The sequence below is a fragment of the Coregonus clupeaformis genome, chromosome 7 (genome assembly GCF_020615455.1).
Source record: "Coregonus clupeaformis isolate EN_2021a chromosome 7, ASM2061545v1, whole genome shotgun sequence".
NCBI lineage: Eukaryota > Metazoa > Chordata > Actinopteri > Salmoniformes > Salmonidae > Coregonus > Coregonus clupeaformis.
The window spans coordinates 9,641,205-9,667,314 of NC_059198.1; the positions used below are offsets into that span (position 1 = coordinate 9,641,205).

The 26,110-nt window shown below is 43.5% G+C and overlaps 1 protein-coding gene across 1 annotated transcript; it reads right to left on the reverse strand.

Moving 5' to 3' along the window:
- Positions 1-98: 98 nt before the first annotated feature.
- Positions 99-26,110, reverse strand: LOC121585142 (SEC14-like protein 1). The gene is made up of 16 exons (XM_041901511.2): positions 25,953-26,110; positions 20,691-20,782; positions 8,625-8,774; positions 8,095-8,226; positions 6,765-6,893; positions 6,153-6,366; positions 5,868-5,977; positions 5,516-5,705; positions 3,850-3,938; positions 3,629-3,699; positions 3,368-3,539; positions 3,080-3,214; positions 2,725-2,859; positions 2,265-2,519; positions 1,067-1,245; positions 99-802 (listed from the first exon to the last, which is right to left on the reverse strand). The coding sequence occupies exons 2-16, from the start codon at positions 20,751-20,753 to the stop codon at positions 697-699; spliced, it is 2,130 nt and encodes a 709-aa protein (XP_041757445.1). The 5' UTR covers positions 20,754-20,782; positions 25,953-26,110; the 3' UTR covers positions 99-696.

Below are 26,110 nucleotides of genomic sequence, written 5' to 3' on the forward strand. Positions count from 1 at the left end.
TACCGTTACTCATGTAGCACACTGACATCCTATGGTGAATAAGGGTAACTTCAACAGTACCATCTGAAACAGTGATCATCATTGTATTACACAAATGCTGAAAATGGGAAGTGCTTTATTGTTCAGTTTCAATAAAATGGGAAACATCTCTGTCATTTCCCCTTAAAAGAAAGAACAATATTATTGAAAGAAAAACTAAGAAGAAGAGGATGATGATGGTTTCCAAGACATCTCCATATGCATTTATTCATTCAGCAGATGCTCATAAAGCAGATATTCAATTTCCAGAGCAATCTTAATGTCACCAATTATGGATACAGATACAAATTAACAACGTACATGTATATTTTAATAATATCACTAGCGAAACTAATTAAATTGATTATTATTAGCACACAAATAAAGAAGTGCATCGTCCACTGCTTTAAATGCAAGTACTAGAAGGTGATCACAGGTAGGAACTCCACCGTTCCACCCACATGGCATTAAGGAGAGGCTATCCTTGTTCCATACAGTTCATAACAGTTCTCTCATCCCCTTAGGTAAGGTTAAGTCCTCATTGGCAGGTGTTGGTACAGCGCTGGTTTTTCTTTAAGGCAACAGGGCAGAAGTCAACAGTATCAGAAGTCAGTTAGATCCTAAATGGGATCTCCATGTTGCAAAACTCAAACTCCTTCACCTCCTATTGGCTGGATGCTACCTTGATACGGTGGAGCTGGACTGTGATTGGCTAGAGGTGGTGGTGGCGGCACTCAGCTGGGAGAAGCCACTGTGACTGGACTCCAGACTGGTCATAGAGCCCCTGGACAGACAGGCAGACAGACACACAGACAATAGATTAAATATCCATAGAACATATTTTCTTAGAGCATTTTTTCCCTAAGAATCTTTATAAACACCCTTATAAATCACAGCAAATACATTTTCCCCATACAACTACACACACTGCCTAAAAAAGAAGCTAGCCTAAAACATTTATTCACCGACATGCAGCAGCCCTACACACTAAGCATCACTATAACAATACGCTGTGTTATACAGTACAGTATAGTGAATGGTGACTGACCTGAAGTCGTGGGAGCCCAGCACCTCGGTGTAGAACATGACCTTACACTTGTGGGAGGAGACCTGCAGGGAGGCCAGCACGTCATCCACCCGGGGCAGGCTGGAGGCAGAGCAGGCCGGGGAGCAGTGGAAGCGCCACTGGAGGATGTAGAACCCAGGCCACCGCGTGACATGGGAGCCCTGGGGAGAGGAGGAGGGGACAGGTGAGGTAGAGGGTCAGAGGCAGTGTTTCCATTCAAATGTCAGCTATAACTAATAGAACATCCAATATCTAAATTACAGACTTTATGTAATAGAAACCCATTTGAATTCCCTCACGTGTAGGCAAATGCTTTTTAAGGAGTGCCCACTGCCGATTGACACCACATGGAAGTGACTGCAATGATTATTGAGCTATGTAAGGAGGAATGATAGCCTACCAACTGAACGTCAGCTCCTTGATCCCTCTGGCTTTTCAATATCGCTTAATTTTTCCACATGGATGTGCCTCAGTCCTTGGTACAGCAGCCAGCTAACCTGATTTGCACCGTTTTTAGCATTTCAGCTAGCTACTCGACCAGGCATTAGATTAGAAGAGGGACGCAAAACTACCTCATCTAAATACTCCTTGGTGGACTTCTATGACATCTCTGTAATTGTCTTTTAGAGAGATGAATCTAGCAAAAAGTAATAAAATACTTTAAACATTTCTCCCCTGCGTTCACACAGCTTTGTTTGTCAGACTCACTGGCGTGGCAAACTTTGCGGGACGGTACCAGTTGATAAAATGTTGCAAGTTTGCTAGTGAGAGCGTGAACTAAAGACAGACAGAGTAGACAGATGGGATTGAAAGACAACCTGAACCAACTTCCATGTATTGCAATGTTTCTATTTGTCGGCCAAAAGCCAGCAATTACCAGCTAACGGAAACACTGGTCAGAGACACTGCCTAGGGATGAAGAGATATGTGCACAGCACAGAACTCCAAACACAGAAACCTCCAATTGACATCAGTGGATGTTTCAGTTACACTCACGTCTTAGGATTCAGCCCTGAGGTTGGTGAGTAGTACATGTTATCACGAACACATATATTCTGAAACCTTCAGAAACACAGCCAATTGAACAGACCCACTCACACAAATCCAAATGAGGTACTACAAATCATCAGACCCACCTGTACCAGCTGTGGATGTGACTGTGCCTGTTTCAGTCTCTTACCTGAACACTCTCTCCCTCCTTGCAGGTGAGTGCTGTCTCCACCATACTGTAGTCTTGCCCCAGAATCCAGGATCTGTCAATCAGCTGCATGTTGTTGGTGGCTGGCGACGTGATGCTGCTGTGAGCCCCCTGGGCGTCCCTCTTGGGGGGCTGGGGCGCCCTCCTGGAGTGGTAGATGTTGAAGATGACGTCCCCTTTACACACGTCAAAGTCCCAGGTGATCACAGAAGAGGGCTCTGAGATTTCGATCAGCAGCTGGAACAGGATTGGTTGTGAGTGAACACAGTAGAAAACAAAACTACAGACAAAAGAGAATTAATCACTGTAATGAGTTTATACAGCTTTTTGCTGTTGTGTTGTATTTCTCCACTGGGGGGGGCAACCTAACCCACTGTTTGAGCACTGTCAACTGAGAAGCTGGAAAACACATGTACTGTTGTTACTGTTTAGATCAAGTTACCTCATGTGGGGCCCCCTTGAAGACACTGGCAGTCTTGTAGATGGTGTCTGTCCACAGCCGCAACTCCTCACTCTCCAGCTCCTCTGCTGTCCTATACAGAGACTTGGGGACCATACCTCCTTCAGGGATCTCACACTGGATATGACATGACAGGAGACAAGAGACCGAGACACAATCAGCCCCCAGTTCTATCAGTACACACAGCTAGGACAAGGTCTTCTAAGAGGACCCACTGTTAACTATATTAAGTTAAGTACTAGCAGCATTAGCCAATATTACTTCATATGCATGTAGAAGGCTACTGTCTAATGTACACAACAGCCAGATGAGCCTCTGGTCTGCCTGACAGACTCACCAGGCAGTCTCCTCCCAGGAAGTCAGGGATGACCTCTCTGTCGATGTAGTCCACCAGACCTCCAGGCCCCTGGTAGTCATTCCCAGCATACACCAGGAACTTCTTCCTGGTGTTCTCATCAATGAATGGACTGACCTGAGAACAGAGCACAGACACTCAGGGTCAAAGGTCATCTCATATGTTCGCTCTGCACATGGAATTTAATATCTGAATGTGATCAAGTTGGAGAAAGAGAAAGCACTGTACAATGTAATGTACACTAAAATATGTGATGTTAAAGGCTCTCACCAGGGTCCAGAGCACAGGGAAGACCCGTGGAGCCCTCAGTATGAGCAGACGTCCCAGGGTCTCTGGGTAGTTGGCCTCCACCACCTCTATGATCCTCAGCAGGGCTTTAACCCCGGGTCGCCACAGGTGACGCATGTTTAACCCCTCCAGGTCCACCAGGCACGTCCAGCAGCTGACAGACAGACAGGGGGGTTATAGGACATACTGTATTCAGGGAGGGGAGACACAGATAAGAGGAGTGAGTATGAAAATGGTAGCTACCTGATGGGTCGGCCAAAGACTCTGGTGTTCTCTTCACAACGCCTCAGACCCTCCTCATTGATGGACAGGACCTGAGGGAGAGTGAAGAGGTGAGAGGTCAGGGGAAGAGCGAGCATTTGTGTATAGTATGTGTTGATGTATTTATATATGTGTGTTTATACCCAGCATCTGGATGAGTGTGTGTGTGTGTGTGTGTGTGTGTGTGTGTGTGTCATACTCACTTGTCTCAGAAGGGACTCCTCGCCCAAGGCACGTACTAAACCCTTGGTATCCATTTGTCCCAGTCGCAGAATATACAGAGGGCGCCCATCTACAGACAGACATGGACACAAACACATGACCGCACTGTTAACAAAGCTACAAGAGGATCAGTAATGATCATGACATTAAAACAGACGCAATAGACAGTATTCAGTTAAATCAATAGAGAAACTGAGTCAGATTATGTTGACCATAATCACATCTATGGTATATACATTTACAACTCACATTAAAGTCATTTATGTAAATATAGGTGTTTTACTACCAGCTGTTTTGGCTTTTAGGTGGGGGTTATTGTTATTATGGGCCACTTCCTGGTCTGAGGTCCTAGATGTCCGATTGGCTATCAGCTAAGTGGAGATAATGGGTGATTTCCTCTGCCCAGATGTTTCTGACACATGCCAGATCTTACAACGCCTGGATAGGTATTTTACGTATCAGCTAACCACATCATATGTTCTAGCAATGCGTCAGTTAATGACACAGGCGATGACGTGGCATGCAAACATTGGTTGAGGCAAGCAACATCTGAGCAGGAGAATGCGACCAACAGCTACCCGCCTGACTCAATGACACATAGTAGGCAGGTTTCCATTGACCCAGGTTTATTTTTTTTTAAACATTGCAGCATGTGTACTGGAAACGGCAGCTGTAGGAGAAATGTTCTAAAGATCGACAAAAATGGTATGTTTGACGGGGCGGATTTTTCTTTTGCCCAACTTTCTTTACTGTGACAAATAAATAATGATTGCCCAACCATTTTCACGGTACGCTGGGCACGTGATGTAATCATGTAACAATAAAAGCTCCACTCCACATTTAATTCTAAATGCCTGCTGCTTGCTAAATCCCAACAAAATTATACTATAAAAAGTAATGTTTCTTTGCAGGACAAGGATTGTCCTGACTGTCAAGAATGCCTGAATTGCTTCACCTTGCTTTTCTGGTTGGCTGGATGCAAGTTTCACCATCCAATTATTTCTGAGCTAGAGGAGTGCAAGTTTCACCATGGCACGGTCCGTGGCGTTACATTGGCACATGATACATATTAGTCATTTCTTGCATTCTATCCATGCTGACTTTTGCAAGGTACCTGAGACATGAAACAGATAGGTGGGAGTGGGCATACAGGCTGTCACCAGTTTATTAATGCACATTTTGCCAAAATGGATAATAAATACACTTCAATCACATAATTTGTATTCGACACCGGTTTTTGCAAAAAATAGTTAGACGTCATTACGTCCAGCTGTTTTTATCGACACAGAAAAGTTCAACAGAAATGCACCGTAGCAGGCAATTGTCACAACTATTCTTTATGCAAACTTTCTAAAATGTAAAAAAAATTAATCACTGGACAAGTTAATGGAAACATAGCTAGTGATGTCAATTCCAGAGAAGCAACCAGACATTACAGTTAGTCATTACCAATACATATAAGAGCTGGGACACATTCACTAGAAACCAAACGGAAGAAAACATTGTGAAACTGTGGTGGTACAGTACTTCCTGAATTTGTGCATTAAGAACACTCATTTCCCATTTCAAAATATATTTTCATCTTCTGTCTGTGCCCATTGAACACAACCCTGCCGTTCACCCTATCCTGCTCCGAGTGGTACCTACCTCTGTCGTGGTGGTGCCAGCCCCCGGTGTAGTAGTCATGTAGCAGCTGAGGTCTCTCCCAGGAATCCAGCAGGAAGTCCACCTGGTGCTGCTTCCTCCAGGTGAGCGACTGACACAGGATCTCCCGGGCCTTCTCCAGGTTAAAGTCCCGGGCCCGCAGGAAACGCAGCACGTGCTGGTACTTAGGGATCTAGGGGAGGGAGAGGAGATTGTGTTTATGCAGATGTTGTGGTGTGTGTGAGTCAGATGTGAGTTTTATTCACGCCTGTATGTTCTTTGGATGCACATTTTGCTCTTGTTCTTGTCTGCAGCTATTCGAGTCAGAGTTTGAGTGTGTTCATACACATCTCACCTTGCCCTTGTGGGTCTCCTGCAGCCAATGGCGTAGTCTTATAAGACAGCTCTCCTGCAGCGGCGTCAGGTCACCTAGGTAACGCCTGATGTAGTCTGCGTCCAACTTGTCTGCAACCAAAACACAGACAATTCACACACATACCCCAATGCATACCCACAGTCTACCAGCCCAATGCAGCCCAAGGCAAGGCCAGAATGTTGGAATGGGATTCTGACTTCAGCCGTGACAGATCTTTCAGATTGTGTGTTTATTACTGTGTTGATTCTGACTCGGAACACTGACCATCTGGGGAGCCAGCCGGTAGCTCTGTGAGGCTGGCAGAGTGGGTCTCCTTGGCAGTGTGCACAGGGATGGCATTGGCAGGGGCACTGGCAGTGGTGAGTGGCAGCTGGAGCCTGGCAGTTGGTGGGGGGGCCTGAGGGGGGCTCCAGCGGGGGATGTGGGTCACCCCCTCGTCCTCCAACTCCTTCAGGTAATACTCTATGATCTCTTTGCCCTGGAGGACAGAGCACATGACAGCATAAGTACAGGTAGCTAGTGTAATGAGCAAACACTGTGGGCAAATACTGCAGGTTTGTTTACACACGCACCTGGCCGCATACGAGCGCACACACACACACACACCATTGTGTGACATGGCTGAGCAGGATATATGGCACAACGGATAGATCCTGGTAAAAACACACATTTTACACAGACCTGCCAGACTGGATCACAGTAGGCCTGGGAATAGACTGAGTTAACATGATCATGTAACACTGGGTCTATATGGGGGAGCAGCATGGTGGATGATGATGATGGCATATCCCATTGCCTTATCCTATAGCCATACCCATCTATCACACTCACATGTATACTGTACTCACATGCTCACAGACTGACACATGAACACACCTTTTTAATACTGTTGGCGTACTGCTTCATGGCTAGCTTCTCGGCCGCGTTCTCAAAGCCAAAGAAGGACTTGATGTCCAGACTGGCTGTCTGCTCGAAACACGTCCACTCCTCATTCTCTGGGTGAACCTGTGGAGGAAGCACAACACATCACAATACAGACTCCAAATGGATTAACCCTTTACACTCGTGGGAATTGGCCTATATAGATAGGGCTAAATTAAAATGTTTCTTACAGAAGAAACATGAAAAGCATATGTGTAAGCATGGTAGCAATTGAAAGGGAACAGTTTGGAGATTATTGGAAAATTATTAGATCAAAAAGGTGAGGACACAACAGTTCACCTGACAAGACTGAATGCAAAATATTACACTTGATGTTATGTGCATTTTACATTTACTATATTTTTCGCCGCATTTGTTGATAACAAAATCTGAAAATAACATACGAATATTCCTGGAAATTGTGGAGTTTGAGTGAGAGGACTAACTGGTGTCTCCAAGTGGCCACACACCTCTCCCAAGTGTGCACAATTCCTATGTAAATTCAATGCTTGACTCAAAGAACAGTCTTCAACTATAAGGTGCTTTTTTGAGCTCTCCTTGCTGTGCCATTGAGGAACTAGAGCAAGCACACTAGTAGTTGTTATGTAAGGAACACAACCCTGCATTCCTGCCATCACAACTACTGTTCTTGTTTACGCAATCCAAAAACGGTCTATTATAAATCGCAATCTGGGTCAGGTGGGCATCATTTGAAAGCTTGTTCTATTGCCACCATGACCAGCTAAGTTATAAAATAGGATCTTAGAGTGTCAGGCTTTCACAGGGTAATTCAGAGAAACAGATCGTAATTTTGGTGCGCATTGAAAGGAGACATGCGTGCATTCATGTACGTGTCCCGCTGCAAATGTTCTTCACAATAGACAAACATATGCTCATTCTGTTCAGAACAACCCAGGGTATGACTCCATGTCATCTTGTAACTGTACATCAAACATAGTGATCATAAACATTGACACTGTTTATTACATGAGTTGTATGATGTTCCAGTGATAAAGAGAGAGTGTGGCTGCGTTTACACAGGCAGCTCAATTCTAATATATTATAATCACTAATAGCCTTCACACATTTAAGAAAGTAAGAGAGTCAAACAGACAAACACTATACGTTGCTAGTCTTTTGACCAATCAGATCAGCTCTGAAAAAGATGTGCAAAGATCTGATGTGATTGGTCAAAAGACCAATGAGTGTAAAAAAGATCAGAATTGGGCTGCCTGTGTAAAAGGCAGCCCATGTAACCGATGATTATTATAGTTGTGGGGCACACCGTGTAGCTGCAGATCTCATGGACGATGACTCTGTTGGAGAAGGTCTCGTTGACGACCTCGATGTGCAGCGCCCTCTCCCTGCGGTCCAGAGTGTTCTTATGGATGAAGTACAGGTAGTCCACACCAGCCATCTAGAGACACACAGAGTAGACCACGGTCAATCAACACTGGACAACACTAACACAACATCAACACAACGTTCCTACCAGGATATTCATGTCTGTGTGGAAATAAACACTAATAGCCTTCACATAAGAAAATAAGAGTAAAACAGACACTACTATACATTACTAGCTTGAGTAGCTTCACTGCTCAAGGGAAAAGTTAAAAGGTGAAAGGTTAAAGTGTGTGGTCCTCTGTAGCTCAGCTGGTAGAGCACGGCGCTTGTAACGCCAGGGTAGTGGGTTCGATCCCCGGGACCACCCATACACAAAAAAAATATAATGTATGCACGCATGACCGTAAGTCGCTTTGGATAAAAGCGTCTGCTAAATGGCATATTATTATTATACTATTAAAGGTAAGATACCCTTTTGAACAGCCGGGGGGCGTCTGCCTCCACCTTACAGCGCCTCTCAGTGAACACAGTGGCTCCGTCATCACTGTGCTCCTCCTTGACCACCTCACTGTCCACAAAGATGGGGATCAGGGGGCAGTTTGGAAACCTCCGCACATAGGCCTAACGGGAGACAGAGAGAGGGAGAGGGGAAAGGAGGAAGAAAATATGCAATATTACTCACACGATGAAAACAAAATGCATACAGTGAAAGTATTTTCTGGGTTATAATCACTTTGATCAAAAAAATAGTTATAATGTTTAGGTTAAAGATGGAATCTGCAGTTGGGAAAACAGCGCCACTGTCCTCCCTAAGGCCACTGTTATTGTTTTTGTTTAGTTGGCGAAGCAGAGGTGGGGAGCGTCGCGCATCAAGGTAAAACAAATAGTATTACATACGCTGCTGTTCTATCACGCGTGCAATGATGTCCGAGAGAAAAACAGTCTTCGTTGTTTGCAGAAACGTCTTTGTTGTTGTAATATCGCAAACGGACGTGTCAGTTTCACCATTAAGGATCCCAGCTTTAAGTGCTGGTAATCTAACAGCAGTCATGTGGCTCTTTAAAGTGTGCTTTCTCCTTGCTTTTATGGCTGACAATCAGGCCAAAACAGACCTACCGGGCTTCCTCTGTCAATATTGTCCCCCGGTCTGAGTGATATCTTTATAATGCTGCTGAGGCCCCTGGAGAACTCCCTCAGGACAAAGGTCACCAGATCAGTTAGTAGGTCATGTGACAATCAGGGAGTCCAACCAGAGTCAATCAATGTCAAGAGGTGAGCTAGTTATGTCACACACACACACACACACACACCAGGCTTGACCAATACAAAGAGCACCCATGTTAATGACACGATGGTTCTCAACTGAACTCTACCCTTAACTCAATGAGTCCCACCATAACGCTGGCGCGTTTTGGACTACTAACCCCTTTTAAAAACACTGTGATTGAGCTACAGACTATTGGGTTGTACCATTGGATTTGTCAATTTCTTCTGCATTTGACCATTAATCTGTGGTACCAACCATTAGTTTGTGTGATTAACGGGGGCTGAGCTAGAGCGGTGTTTGTGAGACAAGGGTGGATCCCAAAGGAACACGGGGGGGCTGGGTCTTGTATACAAAAATGTCTGTAGAGTCCAAATGGTTTGAGCTACAAACTCGTAAAAGCTATATGAAAAGCTGAGACTCTCACGAACATGTTTTGCCCTATGACGCTCACAAGCTACACAAGAGTCGTTAGAAGGTAAAAGGTTCTTCAACATAGAAGATCCCAGTACATAGTGTCTATAAAACTGTAATAAGCTCACATCTTTGCTGTCAAACTCCACACAGTTGTCAGTGACTAGTTGGATATTCATTTCAGTGTGCAAACAATTTCTGTACGTACAGCATTCATATAAATTCATTTTATCCGGTTTTTTGTTTTGGCTGACCTTATTGTCCCCAACGATGAAATCCGGGAGGGGACTGTGGATCGCTCTCCGTCCGTCCAGCCGTCTGTCGTTAGTCACACGCGATCTCGACAGCACTGGCCCGATGTTGACGAAACTTGGGTGAATGATGCGTCTTGCCAGAGAGATCCGGCATTTACAGAATTACGCTGATTGGCCCAAGGCGGGAGCTATAGTAATTAACTGAAATTTGTGAGTCACACCAAAGAGGAAGAGGCGAAGCAAGAGGGATAAGTGGGCCCATATTCTCTTCTCCAGCAGGTGGTGTTTTTCTTTGGCACATGACATGAGTACAGGGAGTGGATTAGCTAAAGAGACAGGTACCCAGGCTAACTGCCTTCCATTTCTGAAGACATTTATTTTCATTGTTAGAGCGGCCACTTGAGTATCTGGTCAATATAATGTATAATCTATTGTGACACACGATAACTGAAATACGTTAGTCACACACGATATCTCAATTGGCTGCATCATTCGTGGGAGACGACATGTTTACTGTTGCTTTGTTTTTTTATTGACATTTGTCAATAAAACTCATGAATGCAACTGTTTATTTAAAATAGTTTAGTGTTCTACTTGTATTCCTGGTTTCCATCGCATTTTCAACTCTAGCGATAGTTTTGTAACAAAAACTGTTGCGTTAAATAGCAAATGTGCCTACTCTGGTCTTCACATGTGCGCGCCAGCTCGCAAATACAGTGTGGGTAGGCTAGTCTAACAGATGAGAATATTATGGATAAGAGCGGGAATATTTTTATTTATCAAACGGCAGTCAAGCATCGATCATCATGTCACCAGAATAAGACCCTCGATATTTATTGGAAAGGAGCATCAAGCTCATCACCGTACACTTTTATTACCCTGTGAAGTTCATCATAACTTATTTCATGTGTAGCCTAATAAACAGTATGGTTTCCCGAGTCGTAGTGGGAGGACCACACACCATAATCATCGCGTGACTTTGACATTATGGTTATTATATAAATATTTACGCATTAAAGGCGTTTCCACCACAATTTCTCGCATAATTAATTTTACCGACACAAAAAGATCCCACCATGTCGAACAAACAAATTATCTGGAGGCATTTATAAAATTGGACCGGTACTTCCTGTTTCCATCACAATGTGGTTAAAGTTTTTATGGATCAAATAAAGCTGGTGTGCAGTCTGATCGATATAATGACGAGGCACACAGACGTCATCCATGAATATTGATTGAATAACATGACAGGAGGATATACAGTTGACTACACACTCATAACTACAGTTACACAACCAAGACATGTAAAAACTATCTTTCAATGCTTGGGAATATAACATACGGAGCCCATTACCTTCTTTCCCATTGCCAAAACACTAAAGTAGTATATAGGCTTTAGTGCATGAACCAAGAAGCCTATAGTTAGATAGTTGGGTGCATTGTCCATCGTCTCTTCGAACAGTGCCTGCCTTCAGAAAACCAAACTGCCTCAGAAGTTCTCAGCCTACATGCATTACTATTTTGGCCTAAATCTTGCTTTAGGATAGATAAAACAAATCCATTATTTTGTGTCTAGCTTTTGTGTTATTAATCAAAGATACGGTCTTCCTGTTAAGGCTTGGGCTGACTTCAAGGTTTTACTGCTAACCTACAATGCATTACATGGACTTGCTCCTACCCATCTCTCTGATTTGGTCCTGCCGTACATACAGTTGAAGTCGGAAGTTTACATACACCTTAGCCAAATACATTTAAACTCAGTTTTTCACAATTCCTGACATTTAATACTAGTAAAAATTCCCTGTCTTAGGTCAGTTAGGATCACCACTTTATTTTAACAATGTGAAATGTCAGAATAATAGTAGAGAGAATGATTTATTTCAGCTTTTATTTCTTTCGTCACATTCCCAGTGGGTCAGAAGTTTACATACACTCAATTAGTATTTGGTAGCATTGCCTTTAACTTGTTTAACTTGGGTCAAACGTTTCGGGAAGCCTTCCACAAGCTTCCCACAATAAGTTGGGTGAATTTTGGCCCATTCCTCCTGACAGAGCTGGTGTAACAGTCAGGTTTGTAGGCCTCCTTGCTCGCACACGCTTTTTCAGTTCTGCCAACAAATGTTCTATAGGCATGAGGTCAGGGCTTTGTGATGGCCACTCCAATACCTTGACTTTGTTGTCCTTAAGCCATTTTGCCACACCTTTGGAAGTATGCTTGGGGTCATTGTCCATTTGGAAGACCCATTTGCGACCAAGCTTTAACTTCCTGACTGATGTCTTGAGATGTTGCTTCAATATATCCACATAATTTTCCTTCCTCATGATGCCATCTATTTTGTGAAGTGCACCAGTCCCTCCTGCAGCAAAGCACCCCCACAGCATGATGCTGCCACCCCCGTGCTTCACGGTTGGGATGGTGTTCTTCAGCTTGCAAGCATTCCCCTTTTTCCTCCAAACATAACGATGGTCATTATGGCCAAACAGTTCTATTTTTGTTTCATCAGACCAGAGGACATTTCTCCAAAAAGTATGATCTTTGTCTCCATGTGCAGTTGCAAACTGTAGTCTGGCTTTTTTATGGCGGTTTTGGAGCAGTGGCTTCTTCCTTGCTGAGCGGCCTTTCAGGTTATGTCGATATAGGACTCGTTTTACTGAGGATATTGATACTTTTGTACCTGTTTCCTCCAGCATCTTCACAAGGTCCTTTGCTGTTGTTCTGGGATTTATTTGCACTTTTCGCACCAAAGTACGTTCAACGCGTCTCCTTCCTGAGCGGTATGACGGCTGCGTGGTCCCATGGTGTTTATACTTGCGTACTATTGTTTGTACAGATGAACGTGGTACCTTCAGGCGTTTGGAAATTGCTCCCAAGGATGAACCAGACTTGTGGAGGTCTACCATTTTTTTCTGAGGTCTTGGCTGATTTCTTTTGATTTTCCCATGATGTCAAGCAAAGAGGCACTGCGTTTGAAGGTAGGCCTTGAAATACATCCACAGGTACACCTCCAATTGACTCAAATGATGTCAATTAGCCTATCAGAAGCTTCTAAAGCCATGACATCATTTTCTGGAATTTTCCAAGCTGTTTAAAGGCACAGTCAACTTAGTGTATGTAAACTTCTGACCCAATGGAATTGTGATACAGTGAATTATAAGTGAAATAATCTGTCTGTAAACAATTGTTGGAGAAATTACTTGTGTCATGCACAAAATAGATGTCCTAACCGACCTGCCAAAACTATAGTTTGTTAACAAGAAATTTGTGGAGTGGTTGAAAAACTAGTTTTAATGACTCCAACCTATGTGTATGTAAACTTCCGACTTCAACTGTACCTACACGTACGCTACGGTCACAAGACACAGGCCTCATTATTGTTCCTAGAATTTCTAAGCAAACAGCTGGAGGCAGGGATTTCTCCTATATAGCACATTCTTTTTTGGAACGGTCTACCGATCCATGTGAGAGACGCAGACTCGGTCTCAACCTTTAAGTCTTTACTGAACACTCATCTCTTCAGTAGGTCCTATGATTGAGTGTACTCTGGCCCAGGGGTGCGAAGGTGAACCGCAAGGCACTGGAGTAACGAACCACCCTAGCTGTCTCTGCCTGGCCGGCTCCCCTCTCTCCAATGGGATTCTCTGCTTCTATTACGGGGGCTGAGTCACTGGCATGCTCATCGCGCTCTCCCATGCTGTCCCTAGGTGGGGTGCATCACGTTGTGCCAGGCTTTTTTCCGCTATACTCTACTTGAGTGGGTTGAGTTACTAACGTGATCGTCCTGTCCAGTTTTGCGCCCCCTCAGGCTTGTGCGGTGGGGGAGATCTTTGTGGGCTATACTCTGCCTTGTCTCAGGGTAGTAAGTTAGTGGTCTGTTGATATCCCTTTGGTGGTGTGGGGGCTGTGCTTTGGCAAAGTGGGTGGGGTTATATCCTGCCTGGTTGACCCTGTCCGGAGGTAACTTTGGACGGGGCCACAGTGTCCCCTGACCCCTTCCCATCTCAGTCTCCAGTATCTATGTTGCAATAGTTCATATGCCAGGAAGCTAGGGTCAGTCTGTCCTATCTGGTGTAATTCTCCTGTCTTATCTGGTGTCCTGTGTGATCTTAGGTATGCTGCCTCTAAATTCCCCCCAGCTATGGAACCCTGACATGTTCACTGGGCATGCTACCTTGTCCCGGACCTGCTGTTTCCACCCTCTCTCTCCCGCACCTGCTGTTCTCGACATCTGAATGTTCTGCTAGGTAAAGCCAACTGACATTTACTCCTGAGGTGCTGACCTGTTGCACCCTCTATAACCACTGTGATTATTATTTGACCCTGCTGGTCATCTATGAACATCTTGAAGAACGATCTGGCCTTAATGGCCATGTAGTCTTATAACCACCCGGCACAGCCAGAAGAGGACAGGCCACCCCTCAGAGCCTAGTTCCTCTCTAGGTTTCTTGCTAGGTTCCAGTCTTTCCTGGGAGTTTTTCCTAGCCACTGTGCTTCTACATCTGCATTGCTTGCCCTTTGGGGTTTTAGGCTGGGTTTCTGTATAAGCACTTTGTGACAACTGCTGATGTAAAAAGGGCTTTATAAATAAATGTAATTGATTGACTGAGATAAGGTAGGCTGTATTTAGTTTCATGATGACTCTGCAGCAGGGTCATTCAGACTGCCACTGTAGTTATAGTACAGCTCACACTGATACCCGTTTACGTCAAACTATGCTGCCTCTCCAATCCCTGCCCAATATGAAAAACAAATCTGTTTACATAAACATTCCTGAGAACGGAGGAATGTTGATGTCAGTGATAAGCGGTAAACCAACATGCCAGGCTTAGTGTGGGGTCAGGACAGGAGTGACACTGTAATGTCTGTCAGTGGGCCAAGCCAAGGATCAGTCACTGGGACGGTCAGTCAGAGGACAGAGGAAGCCTCTAGGCTAGCCCTCTATCTACTGTAAACTGCTCTGTCATTAGAACAGCCTTTTCACAGCCAGACAGCCCCACAACCTTTAAATCAACTGACAATCTTTGATGTGCCTTTGAATCAAGCTGACAGTGTGTGAATGGAAGTATAACAAAACATTCCCAGACATTTAACAGATGTTGCCAAGACTAAAACCGAGACAAGAACTCCTGGGGGACAAAGGTTGTGTTTTGTGGTATTTGGTAAAGCAGAGCCACGGCTGCAGTTAGAGAAAAAACAGAGCACCTGACTTCCACCGCAATCAGGTTGTTGCGTAACGTAGTGAAAAAGGACATTTACATCAGAAACAATCAGTGTTTTTAATGAGCTAAGCTTTGTCAGTAATGACCTTTTCCCGGGCTGACCTTTGCATTATATAATGTAACTTGCTTCTGGCTTAATAGATAACCCCAAAGAACAGGAAGTGGCACAGTGTCTCAAACAGAGCAGAAACAAGGTAAACAGATGCCGAGCCAAGAGCTTAAATTCATGAGTTTAGAAAATAAAAGTGGATATAAATCATAAGATATACTGATTGCAGTTATTCACCGTAAAACACTGAGGTTGTGCAGTGAACAGATGTGGGGGTTGATATGATATAAACAACCCTTCGTACAGCATGTTCTCTCTGTAGTGCAACTGTACTGTACTAAGCCACAACATACACCGGATGGAGCAGTCCTGTCAGCCCTAACAGGGCAGACCAGCTGTGGCGGTAGGCCAGGCAGCAGAAGGGACCAAGCGCAGCAAGGCCTAATGACTCTAAGGGCCTAGTTCAGAGAGCAGCCAGTCAGCCACAGCTAAGCAGGAAGTCACAGTGGTAGCAGCAGACACAGACAGTACTGTACAACTAGGCCCAGGGGAGAGAGGAGAGAAGAGAGGGATAGAAACGAAGAGACGGGAGGAGGAGCTAGAGTACCGCTTGTCCTGTGTCACAAGCCAGAATGAACCACATATCAGAATGAGAAGACTAGTACATCCAAAATAGATAAACTTCCCAGGCAGCCACACCAAGGCATGCTGTCACGTGCATGCTCTTAAACCTAAAAACCCATAGAGCATGATGGGGCCTCTTTGACAGATGACCCTGAGAGACAGACAGCTGGTGGCGTGGTGAGAGAGAGGCAGACTATGGGAGGCGCATAGTACTACATAGAGTCATGGCTACATGGAACTCTATTCCACATCAGGTAACTGATGCAAGCAGTAGAATCAGATTTAAAAAACAGATGCAAATACACCTTATGGATCAGCATGGACTGTGAAGAGACACACAGGCACAGACACATTGTAAGACAAGCATGTACACATGGATTTTGTGTTGTAGATATGTGGTAGTAGAGTAGTGGCCTGAGGGAACACACTTAATGTGTTGTGAAAAGTGCTATGAAATGTAATGTCATGTAATATTTTAAACAGTATATAACTGCCTTAATGTTGCTGGACCCCAGGAAGAGTAATGGGGATCCTTAATAAATATATAAATATCATGGTTGAACATTGATTGTGTTTTGGGCCTGACTTCCCCTCCAGTTAGGATCTGACTGTTAGAACACTGGGCCCCAACCACCCCCACTCTGTCCGAAGCCATGTGATCTGATCTATTCACTGAACTGGGATTAGAAGAATGCTGACTTCCTGCCAAGTCACAAGATACTGTATATGTATGACATTGTGGTTTGGTGTATTGCCTATGACTTTTGCAACCATCTACAGAACTACTGCTGCATCAGTACGGTACATCTACGCAGTGGTGATCGGTGAATGAAATCAAGAATGATGGGTATTACAGCAGGGCAAGTGCACTTAACAGAGAGAGTCACTTCAGTCAAGGTGCCTGCAAAAATACTAAAGGCAAAAAGTTACTAAATAAATCGTACTATCTTACAGTCTCATACTCTAGAATAAATATGATATTGTGTTATCTGCTGCCACGACTAATTAGGTTGGGTGAATAGAAATACTGCAAACTAAATAAAAATCAGACAAGGGTTGTCCTGGGTTTCCAAAATAAAAGATGGATAAACAATGATCTCACAAACAAAACACTAGAACATGACATAATACAGTGCCCAGGGACACTGTAATACAGTGTATAGAGATACAGTGGGGAGAACAAGTATTTGATACACTGCCGATTTTGCAGGTTTTCCTACTTACAAAGCATGTAGAGGTCTGTAATTTTTATCATAGGTATACTTCAACTGTGAGAGACGGAATCTAAAACAAAAATCCAGAAAGTCACATTGTATGATTTTTAAGTAATTCATTTGCATTTTATTGCATGACATAAGTATTTGATCACCTACCAACCAGTAAGAATTCCGCCTCTCACAGACGTTAGTTTTTCTTTAAGAAGCCCTCCTGTTCTCCACTCATTACCTGTATTAACTGCACCTGTTTGAACTCGTTACCTGTATAAAAGACACCTGTCCACACACTCAATCAAACAGACTCCAACCTCTCCACAATGGCCAAGACCAGAGAGCTGTGTAAGGACATCAGGGATAATTGTAGACCTGCACAAGGCTGGGATGGGCTACAGGACAATAGGCAAGCAGCTTGGTGAGAAGGCAACAACTGTTGGCGCAATTATTCGAAAATGGAAGAAGTTCAAGATGACGGTCAATCACCCTCGGTCTGGGGCTCCATGCAAGATCTCACCTCGTGGGGCATCAATGATCATGAGGAAGGGGAGGGATCAGCCCAGAACTACATGGCAGGACCTGGTCAATGACCTGAAGAGAGCTGGGACCACAGTCTCAAAGAAAACCATTAGTAACACACTACGCCGTCATGGATTAAAATCCTGCAGCGCACGCAAGGTCCCCCTGCTCAAGCCAGCGCATGTCCAGGACCGTCTGAAGTTTGCCAATGACCATCTGGATGATCCAGAGGAGGAATGGGAGAAGGTCATGTGGTCTGATGAGACAAAAATTGAGCTTTTGGTCTAAACTCCACTCGCCGTGTTTGGAGGAAGAAGAAGGATGAGTACAACCCCAAGAACACCATCCCAACCGTGAAGCATGGAGGTGGAAACATCATTCTTTGGGGATGCTTTTCTGCAAAGGGGACAGGACGACTGCACCGTATTGAGGGGGAGGATGGATGGGGCCATGTATCGCGAGATCTTGGCCAACAACCTCCTTCCCTCAGTAAGAGCATTGAAGATGGGTCGTGGCTGGGTCTTCCAGCATGACAACGACCCGAAACACACAGCCAGGGCAACTAAGGAGTGGCTCCGTAAGAAGCATCTCAAGGTCCTGGAGTGGTCTAGCCAGTCTCCAGACCTAAACCCAATAGAACATCTTTGGAGGGAGCTGAAAGTCCGTATTGCCCAGCGACAGCCCCGAAACCTGAAGGATCTGGAGAAGGTCTGTATAATAATAATAATAATAATAATAATAATAATAATAATAATAATAAGCCATTTAGCAGACGCTTTTATCCAAAGCGACTTACAGTCACGCATGCATACATTTGTTTTGTGTATGGGTGGTCCCGGGGATCGAACCCACTACCTTGGCGTTACAAGCGCCGTGCTCTACCAGCTGAGCTACAGAGGAGGAGGAGTGGGCCAAAATCCCTGCTGCAGTGTGTGCAAACCTGGTCAAGACCTACAGGAAACATATGATCTCTGTAATTGCAAACAAAGGTTTCTGTACCAAATATTAAGTTCTGCTTTTCTGATGTATCAAATACTTATGTCATGCAATAAAATGCAAATTAATTACTTAAAAATCATACAATGTGATTTTCTGGATTTTTGTTTTAGATTCCGTCTCTCACAGTTGAAGTGTACCTATGATAAAAATTACAGACCTCTACCTGCTTTGTAAGTAGGAAAACCTGCAAAATCGGCAGTGTATCAAATACTTGTTCTCCCCACTGTATATTGTATGAGATGAGATAGGGTGGTTTGGCTGCATAGAAACCTTTGTTTCTGCATCTGGGTCCAAATTGCACATGAGCACTGCAACCTCTCACAAACATCCCACACATACAGTGGGGGAAAAAAGTATTTAGTCAGCCACCAATTGTGCAAGTTCTCCCACTTAAAAAGATGAGAGAGGCCTGTAATTTTCATCATAGGTACACATCAACTATGACAGACAAAATTAGAAAAAATATCCAGAAAATCACATTGTAGGATTTTTTATGAATTGATTTGCAAATTATGGTGGAAAATAAGTATTTGGTCAATAACAAAAGTTTCTCAATACTTTGTTATATACCCTTTGTTGGCAATGACACAGGTCAAACGTTTTCTGTAAGTCTTCACAAGGTTTTCACACACTGTTGCTGGTATTTTGGCCCATTCCTCCATGCAGAGCAGTGATGTTTTGGGGCTGTCGCTGGCCAACACGGATTTCAAATCCCTCCAAAGATGTTCTATGGGGTTGAGATCTGGAGACTGGCTAGGCCACTCCAGGACCTTGAAATGCTTCTTACGAAGCCACTCCTTCGTTGCCCGGGCGGTGTGTTTGGGATCATTGTCATGCTGAAAGACCCAGCCAAGTTTCATCTTCAATGCCCTTGCTGATGGAAGGAGATTTTCACTCAAAATCTCACGATACATGGCCCCATTCATTCTTTCCTTTACACGGATCAGTCGTCCTGGTCCCTTTGCAGAAATACAGCCCCAAAGCATGATGTTTCCACCCCCATGCTTCACAGTAGGGATGGTGTTCTTTGGATGCAACTCAGCATTCTTTGTCCTCCAAACACGACGAGTTTTTACCAAAAAGTTATATTTTGGTTTCATCTGACCATATGACATTCTCCCAATCCTCTTCTGGATCATCCAAATGCACTATAGCAAACTTCAGACGGGCCTGGACATGTACTGGCTTAAGCAAGGGGACACGTCTGGCACTGCAGGATTTGAGTCCCTGGCGGCGTAGTGTGTTACTGATGGTAGGCTTTGTTACTTTGGTCCCAGCTCTCTGCAGGTCATTCACTAGGTCCCCCCGTGTGGTTCTGGGATTTTTGCTCACCGTTCTTGTGATCATTTTGACCCCACGGGGTGAGATCTTGCGTGGAGCACCAGATCGAGGGAGATTATCAGTGGTCTTGTATGTCTTCCATTTCCTAATAATTGCTCCCACAGTTGATTTATTCAAACCAAGCTGCTTACCCATTGCAGATTCAGTCTTCCCAGCCTGGTGCAGGTCTACAATTTTGTTTCTGGTGTCCTTTGACAGCTCTTTGGTCTTGGCCATAGTGGAGTTTGGAGTGTGACTGTTTGAGGTTGTGGACAGGTGTCTTTTATACTGATAACAAGTTCAAACAGGTGCCATTAATACAGGTAACGAGTGGAGGACAGAGGAGCCTCTTAAAGAAGAAGTTACAGGTCTGTGAGAGCCAGAAATATTGCTTGTTTGTAGGTGACCAAATACTTATTTACCACCATAATTTGCAAATAAATTCATTAAAAATCCTACAATGTGATTTTCTGGATTTTTTTTTCTCAATTTGTCTGTCATAGTTGACGTGTACCTATGATGAAAATTACAGGCCTCTCTCATCTTTTTAAGTGGGAGAACTTGCACAATTGGTGGCTGACTAAATACTTTTTTCCCCACTGTATACGCATAGACAAGGCATAGGCCTAAACACACACAAAATACAAACAAATATACATAACTTACCGCCATTATCAGCTCAAAGGGGTGTTTGTAGACCCTTACAGGTGACTGGTATTGTTGCACCATGGCTGTAGCTCAACCTCTGGAGCTCTGCCCTGAAATGTACAATAGACAAACCCTAGTGTTAGTTAGAGTTCACTTGACACAGCACTGGAGAACTGTAACTAACAAAACATCCTCTGCACATCACAAGTTCACATCAACATTACGCAAAGGTCAGAGGAATGGGCTTTGTAAAGACAACAAAGAGAAATGCTGTATCGTCAGCTGTAAAACCAACTAGACAGCTGGCCTGATGCAAAACGCTTGATTGTCCTCAATTGCAAAGTCACTACTCTTTAGGTCATAAACTGTTGTAGCTGATTGATCGGTTAACATGCTGAGATCAACGGTAATCACAGGATGATGACCATAATGATACAAATATTTTACCTAGCTGGGATTTGAGAAAAGTGGAATCTATCAACTGGGCTAAACCTAGTGACATTGTTTTTTTTCTTATTTTAAATCACGTTAATCCGTTTTTTTACAGTGAACAGCTGACACAGATACAGTAGACAAGTTGTAGTTTGGACTAAATAAAGAGTGGTTTTGATGGCATAGCTAGCTACAAAAACGAAACATTTACAGACAAGAATGCAGCAGCTACATTATCACACTTTTTCAGGAAATTCCCTTGTGCAATGACACGTTACCTCCAATAATTTAATACATGAACAGTGGCGGCTGGCCGATAGAGGGCGCTAGGGCGCCGCCCCCTTAAATAAAATTATTTTTTTTTAAAAATAAAAAAATAAAAATAATAATAATAATAATAATAAAAACATCAGTATGTCAATATTTGTGTGTTTGAAATATGGAATGCACACAGTAATATGTGTAAGATATGATAGAAAATCATATTCGCAACCTTTCCTCTGCCTGTCAAACGCCTCGTCAGCTCTGGGCGATACAGAAAGTGCCCCGAGGAGGCGGGTCTACGTAGCAGTTAAGCCAATTGCTAATTTAAGATATGAATGTATGACATAAAATGTAGCTAATCAGCGATTTTAATTCGAATCCAAGGAGGGCGATTATTTTATCGCCCCAAGCTCGCCCCTGATAAAATAAGGACCGGGCTCCAGTGGCGCCATTTTTACTAGACGACAATGGCGAACGCAAACGTTACTCCTCCAAGACCCAACCCTAACTCGGTGAAATCTCTCCTCCAAGATCCGTTTGAGAGGAGAACTTTGTCAGAGAAAGTTCGGGTGAAAGAGCTGGGCCCAGATCAACCTGACCTCTCAATCAGACAGCAGGCTAGCGAGAAAGGGAAGCAGTATATGCGCGGCTTCTCCCGTAGCTGGTACACCAGGAAGGCTTGGCTAGCTGGGTGCACTGATGCTAATGCTTTATTTTGCTTTCCGTGCTTGCTTTTTAAAACGACGGGGTCAGATTCAGCATGGACAGGTACCGGAGTGAGGGATATGAAGCACCTGTCAGAGAAGGTAAAGAAACATGAGAACACCAGGGCACACATGGACAACTCTGTAAAGCTAGCTGTATTAGGAAGGGTGAACATTGCTACGCAGCTGGATGACGGCCACAGGATTGCGGTGAGGAAACACAATGAGGACATGGATAAAAACAGGCACATTCTATCCAAAATTATCGATTGTGTGAAGTTCTGTGGGGCTTTTGAGTTGGCCTTGCGTGGGCACGAGGAGACTCCCCAGAGCCTCTACAACACGGTGGAACTTCCACAGTCGCGCTGTAAACACTGTGTACGAGTACAGGGATGACCTCCTAACGTGTTTCCAGACCATCAGAGACTCTGGGAACTTTGATGCCCCGACTGTCAGAGAGGCGGGGGGCTTTGTGAGGATGCTCGAAGACGAGGCTTTCTGTTTTTCCTGGCACTGTTCCACAAGATCATGCCAAATGTGGACATGCTTTTCAGCCAGCTGCAGAAGAGGAACATCGACCCTGTCTTCATTAAAGCACTTGTCCAGAGGTTCACAGAAAGCATGCTAACAATCAGGTAAATAACTATATTTACTATTGGCTGATAAAGATGCTGTTAGAAAGATGAATAGTTCACTTACAACAGTTTAAAAGCCTAAATGTGTCTGGTCATCAAAGTGAGTGATTATCATAGAGCCGTCACAATTATATTTGTTTTAGTATTTTAAAAGGAAAGAGAAGACATTTACATTACATTTTAGTCATTTAGCAGACGCTCTTATCCAGAGCGACTTACAGTTAAGAGTGCATACATTTTTTCATACTGGCCCCCGTGGGAAACGAACCCACAACCCTGGCGTTGCAAGCGCCATGCTCTACCAACTGAGCTACACGGGACCACATTAGTTTTGGCAAGATCTGAAAAAAGAAGTTGGTGGAGTGCAACCCTCAAACATTGAAGAATTACAGCAGTTTGCTGCTGAAGAATGGGCCAAATTGCCAGCAGAAAAGGTGCAGCAAGCTCATTGATGTCTACAATAAGCATATGTTGGCAGCTATCTTGGCCAAAAGCTGTGCAACCAAGTACTAGCTCCAGGGTGCCAATAATTTAGTCCATGACATTTGTCTATATTTTCTAAATTACAATTGTAAACTTAAGTTTACAGAAATATAATTAAAGGTGTGGAGACCCATTTTTTCCTCTCAAATTTCAACTGATTTTAGAAGAAATAGGGAATTATTTAAGAAAAGCCCAAGGGTGCCAATATATTTGGACACAACTGTATGCCTTCAGTCTAATTGGAATGTATGGCAGTAGAGTTGTTTGTATTTCTCCCTAACCAAAATGGCTGCCATTAGGATACCATTCAGGATTTTTTTCACCTGTGTTACCACGACAATCACGCCAAATGAGCATTGCATTTGTGTGCTCCTTCAGTGTGAATGCGCAAATTTGATATGGGTCACATGTAAAACTGATACATAATTGATACAGATTTACGGTATGTTGCCTATATATTACTATATACCGGTATTGATGCACAGACCAGTTTGGGTTTTTACTTTACCTTCTATAACGGTATTTCAATGTTTGGTTTGTTAAATGTGGTAATGCCACTCCGCCATGTGTAACGTCCGTTTTTCTAGTTTACTCCGCAATTTGGGTCGTCTCTCTCCCTCTCTCACCAAGTACCACCCCGTCACTCAAGGAGCGCAGTTGTTGTTACTCGACCACGAGAACAAGTGTTTGTCCAAAAGACACAATCAGACGTTGATAATAATGCAGGAAAGTACTACACAGTTTGTAATAATTATTCAGGTGTCCACCAGGTCAATTTCTAGAAGAGGCCTAGTTGTTATTGAAGATTAACTTTATTGCTAAGTGCACAGCAGAACAAAATTATGTTGCATCCCTCTCACAAATGTAATAGAAAAAGGCTTTAAAACGTAATAACATCAGTTAATTATGTACATCACAGGTTAAAAGCAGTTACTAGACATAGTTTGTGTGTATATACACACTATCTGTCTGTCTGTCTGTCTGTCTGTCTATATATATATATATATAAAAGTCACTGGTTGTGTGTTGAGGGGGAATTACAGTGAGCTAAGAAGTCTGATTGCAAGTTATCAAATTAAACTTTATTTTTTGGACCCAGGGCCTCAATTCCCTCTTTGTGTGGGGACAGCGCATCTGACGAGCAGCAACAGCCCATCAAGCGACGGAGGATGCTGGGACCAGGAGAACAACAGAGGTTGGCTATAGAGGTAAGTTGTGATGTAATTGTCAGTGTTTCCCCATAGAACTTTTTTCAGGCCTGGTAGTATGTAGCCAAAACCCTGAACAATCAGCACCTTGGTAATCATATACTTGAGTTGGACATAGGCATGTGTCAGTCAGGATCACTTGCATCAAAATAGCTTAATTGCAAATTAAAGCTGATGATGTATCTTTTACAGGTATGTGATACCATCCTGAGTCATGCCAAAGAGAGGTTCTCCTTCACCCAGCACCTCATCAGCGCAACACTATTGCACGGAGAGTTGTTCCCACAACACAGTGTGAAGTTCCCCGATACAGCGCTTGAAACAACCGTGGAGGCGTACCCCATGTTGAACAAGGCCAAGCTCAAAACCGAACTGTCCCTCATCTATGAGAACAGTGAGTTCAAGGCTTGTAGTGGTGCAGTGCCCCTGTACCAGTTCTTCATGGAGAACAACCTTCAGAGCACTTTCACAGAGACTGCCAGCCTCCTCAAGATCCTCATCACCACACCCATGACAACTGCTGAGTCAGAAAGGTGCTTCTCTACACTGAAAAGGATCAAGACCTTCCTGAGAAACAGCATGACACAGGATCGCCTGAACGCTCTGGCCATGCTCTCCATGGAGAAGAAACTTGTCAGGGACATTCCTGACTTTAATCAAAGGGTCATTGAGAGGTTTGCCACTCAGAAGGACAGACGGGCAAAATTCCTGTACAAATAAGATGACAGACACACACACACAGAGCAGCTCTGGCCGCATGTTTCTTTGTATATAGTTGACCTTAGCATAAAAAAATCCAGTTATATATGGTACTCTAGAAAGTCTTAATAGTGTCTTTGCTAATATTACTGTATATATGTTGTTTTGTATCAATTAATTGTTGCAGTTCTGGAGCACATTAACAATTAGTCACATTTAGTATGATCATAAAATACTGTATGCTATTCTTCCAGTCAAAGGTTTGAGTTCATCCACTTGATATCCATTTCTATATTATACATCCTTTTATACAGTGTAAGATTTCCTATAAACTTTATAATAATTTCATGTTATTGTCCACTTTCCACTCTGTTCTGACAGCATGCCTGTTGCGTTGCCTGTTTACTACCAATGGTAAAAAGTTCACTTTAAATGCAAATGAAAGGCTTGGGTTTGTGTAATATGTTTTTGTGTAAGAATGCCTCAACTTTTTAATATTGGCATTAAATAATTACTGAATGTTTCACTGAGCACTGCTGTCCTGCAGTTTGTGTTAAAATATATCGCGATGGTTACAGGAAAAAAAAAGTATGGCACAGCCCCACCGAGAATATTTTTCACCAGCCGCCACTGTACATGAATTATTGTATTATAGATCATAACTATTACAATCCACAACACTAGCTAGCCTGTTTGTCGATACGTAAGCGGCAAGTTATTTATGTCTCTTGTCAACTTCCTTTTGATTACAGTTTTAATTTAGATGGTCGACATCCTCAACAGACTGCATTCTACTCCCTCAGACATTAGCGAAATGACTAGGCCTAAACGGCGATAAATGTACCTAAAACTTACCAGATAAATGACTTTCGGAGAAAGGTCAAGTAAAGTTTGTCAATAAACGATTTACTTATATTAAATCCATGATACCCTTTCACAAATACGTAAATAAACCGACTTTCTGAGACAGGTTTTTGGAGAGTTGATGTTGAAGCCAACAAGGCAAGCCGCCG

Coding starts and splice junctions, on each gene's coding strand:
- LOC121585142 (XM_041901511.2), bottom strand. CDS start 20,753: ATGGTGCAACAATACCAGTCACCTGTAAGGGTCTACAAACACCCCTTT. Junction 5,978..6,152: donor ACCGGCTGGCTCCCCAGATG/GTCAGTGTTCCG, acceptor TTTTGGTTGCAG/ACAAGTTGGACGCAGACTAC. Junction 3,540..3,628: donor GTCTTTGGCCGACCCATCAG/GTAGCTACCATT, acceptor TCTGTCTGTCAG/CTGCTGGACGTGCCTGGTGG.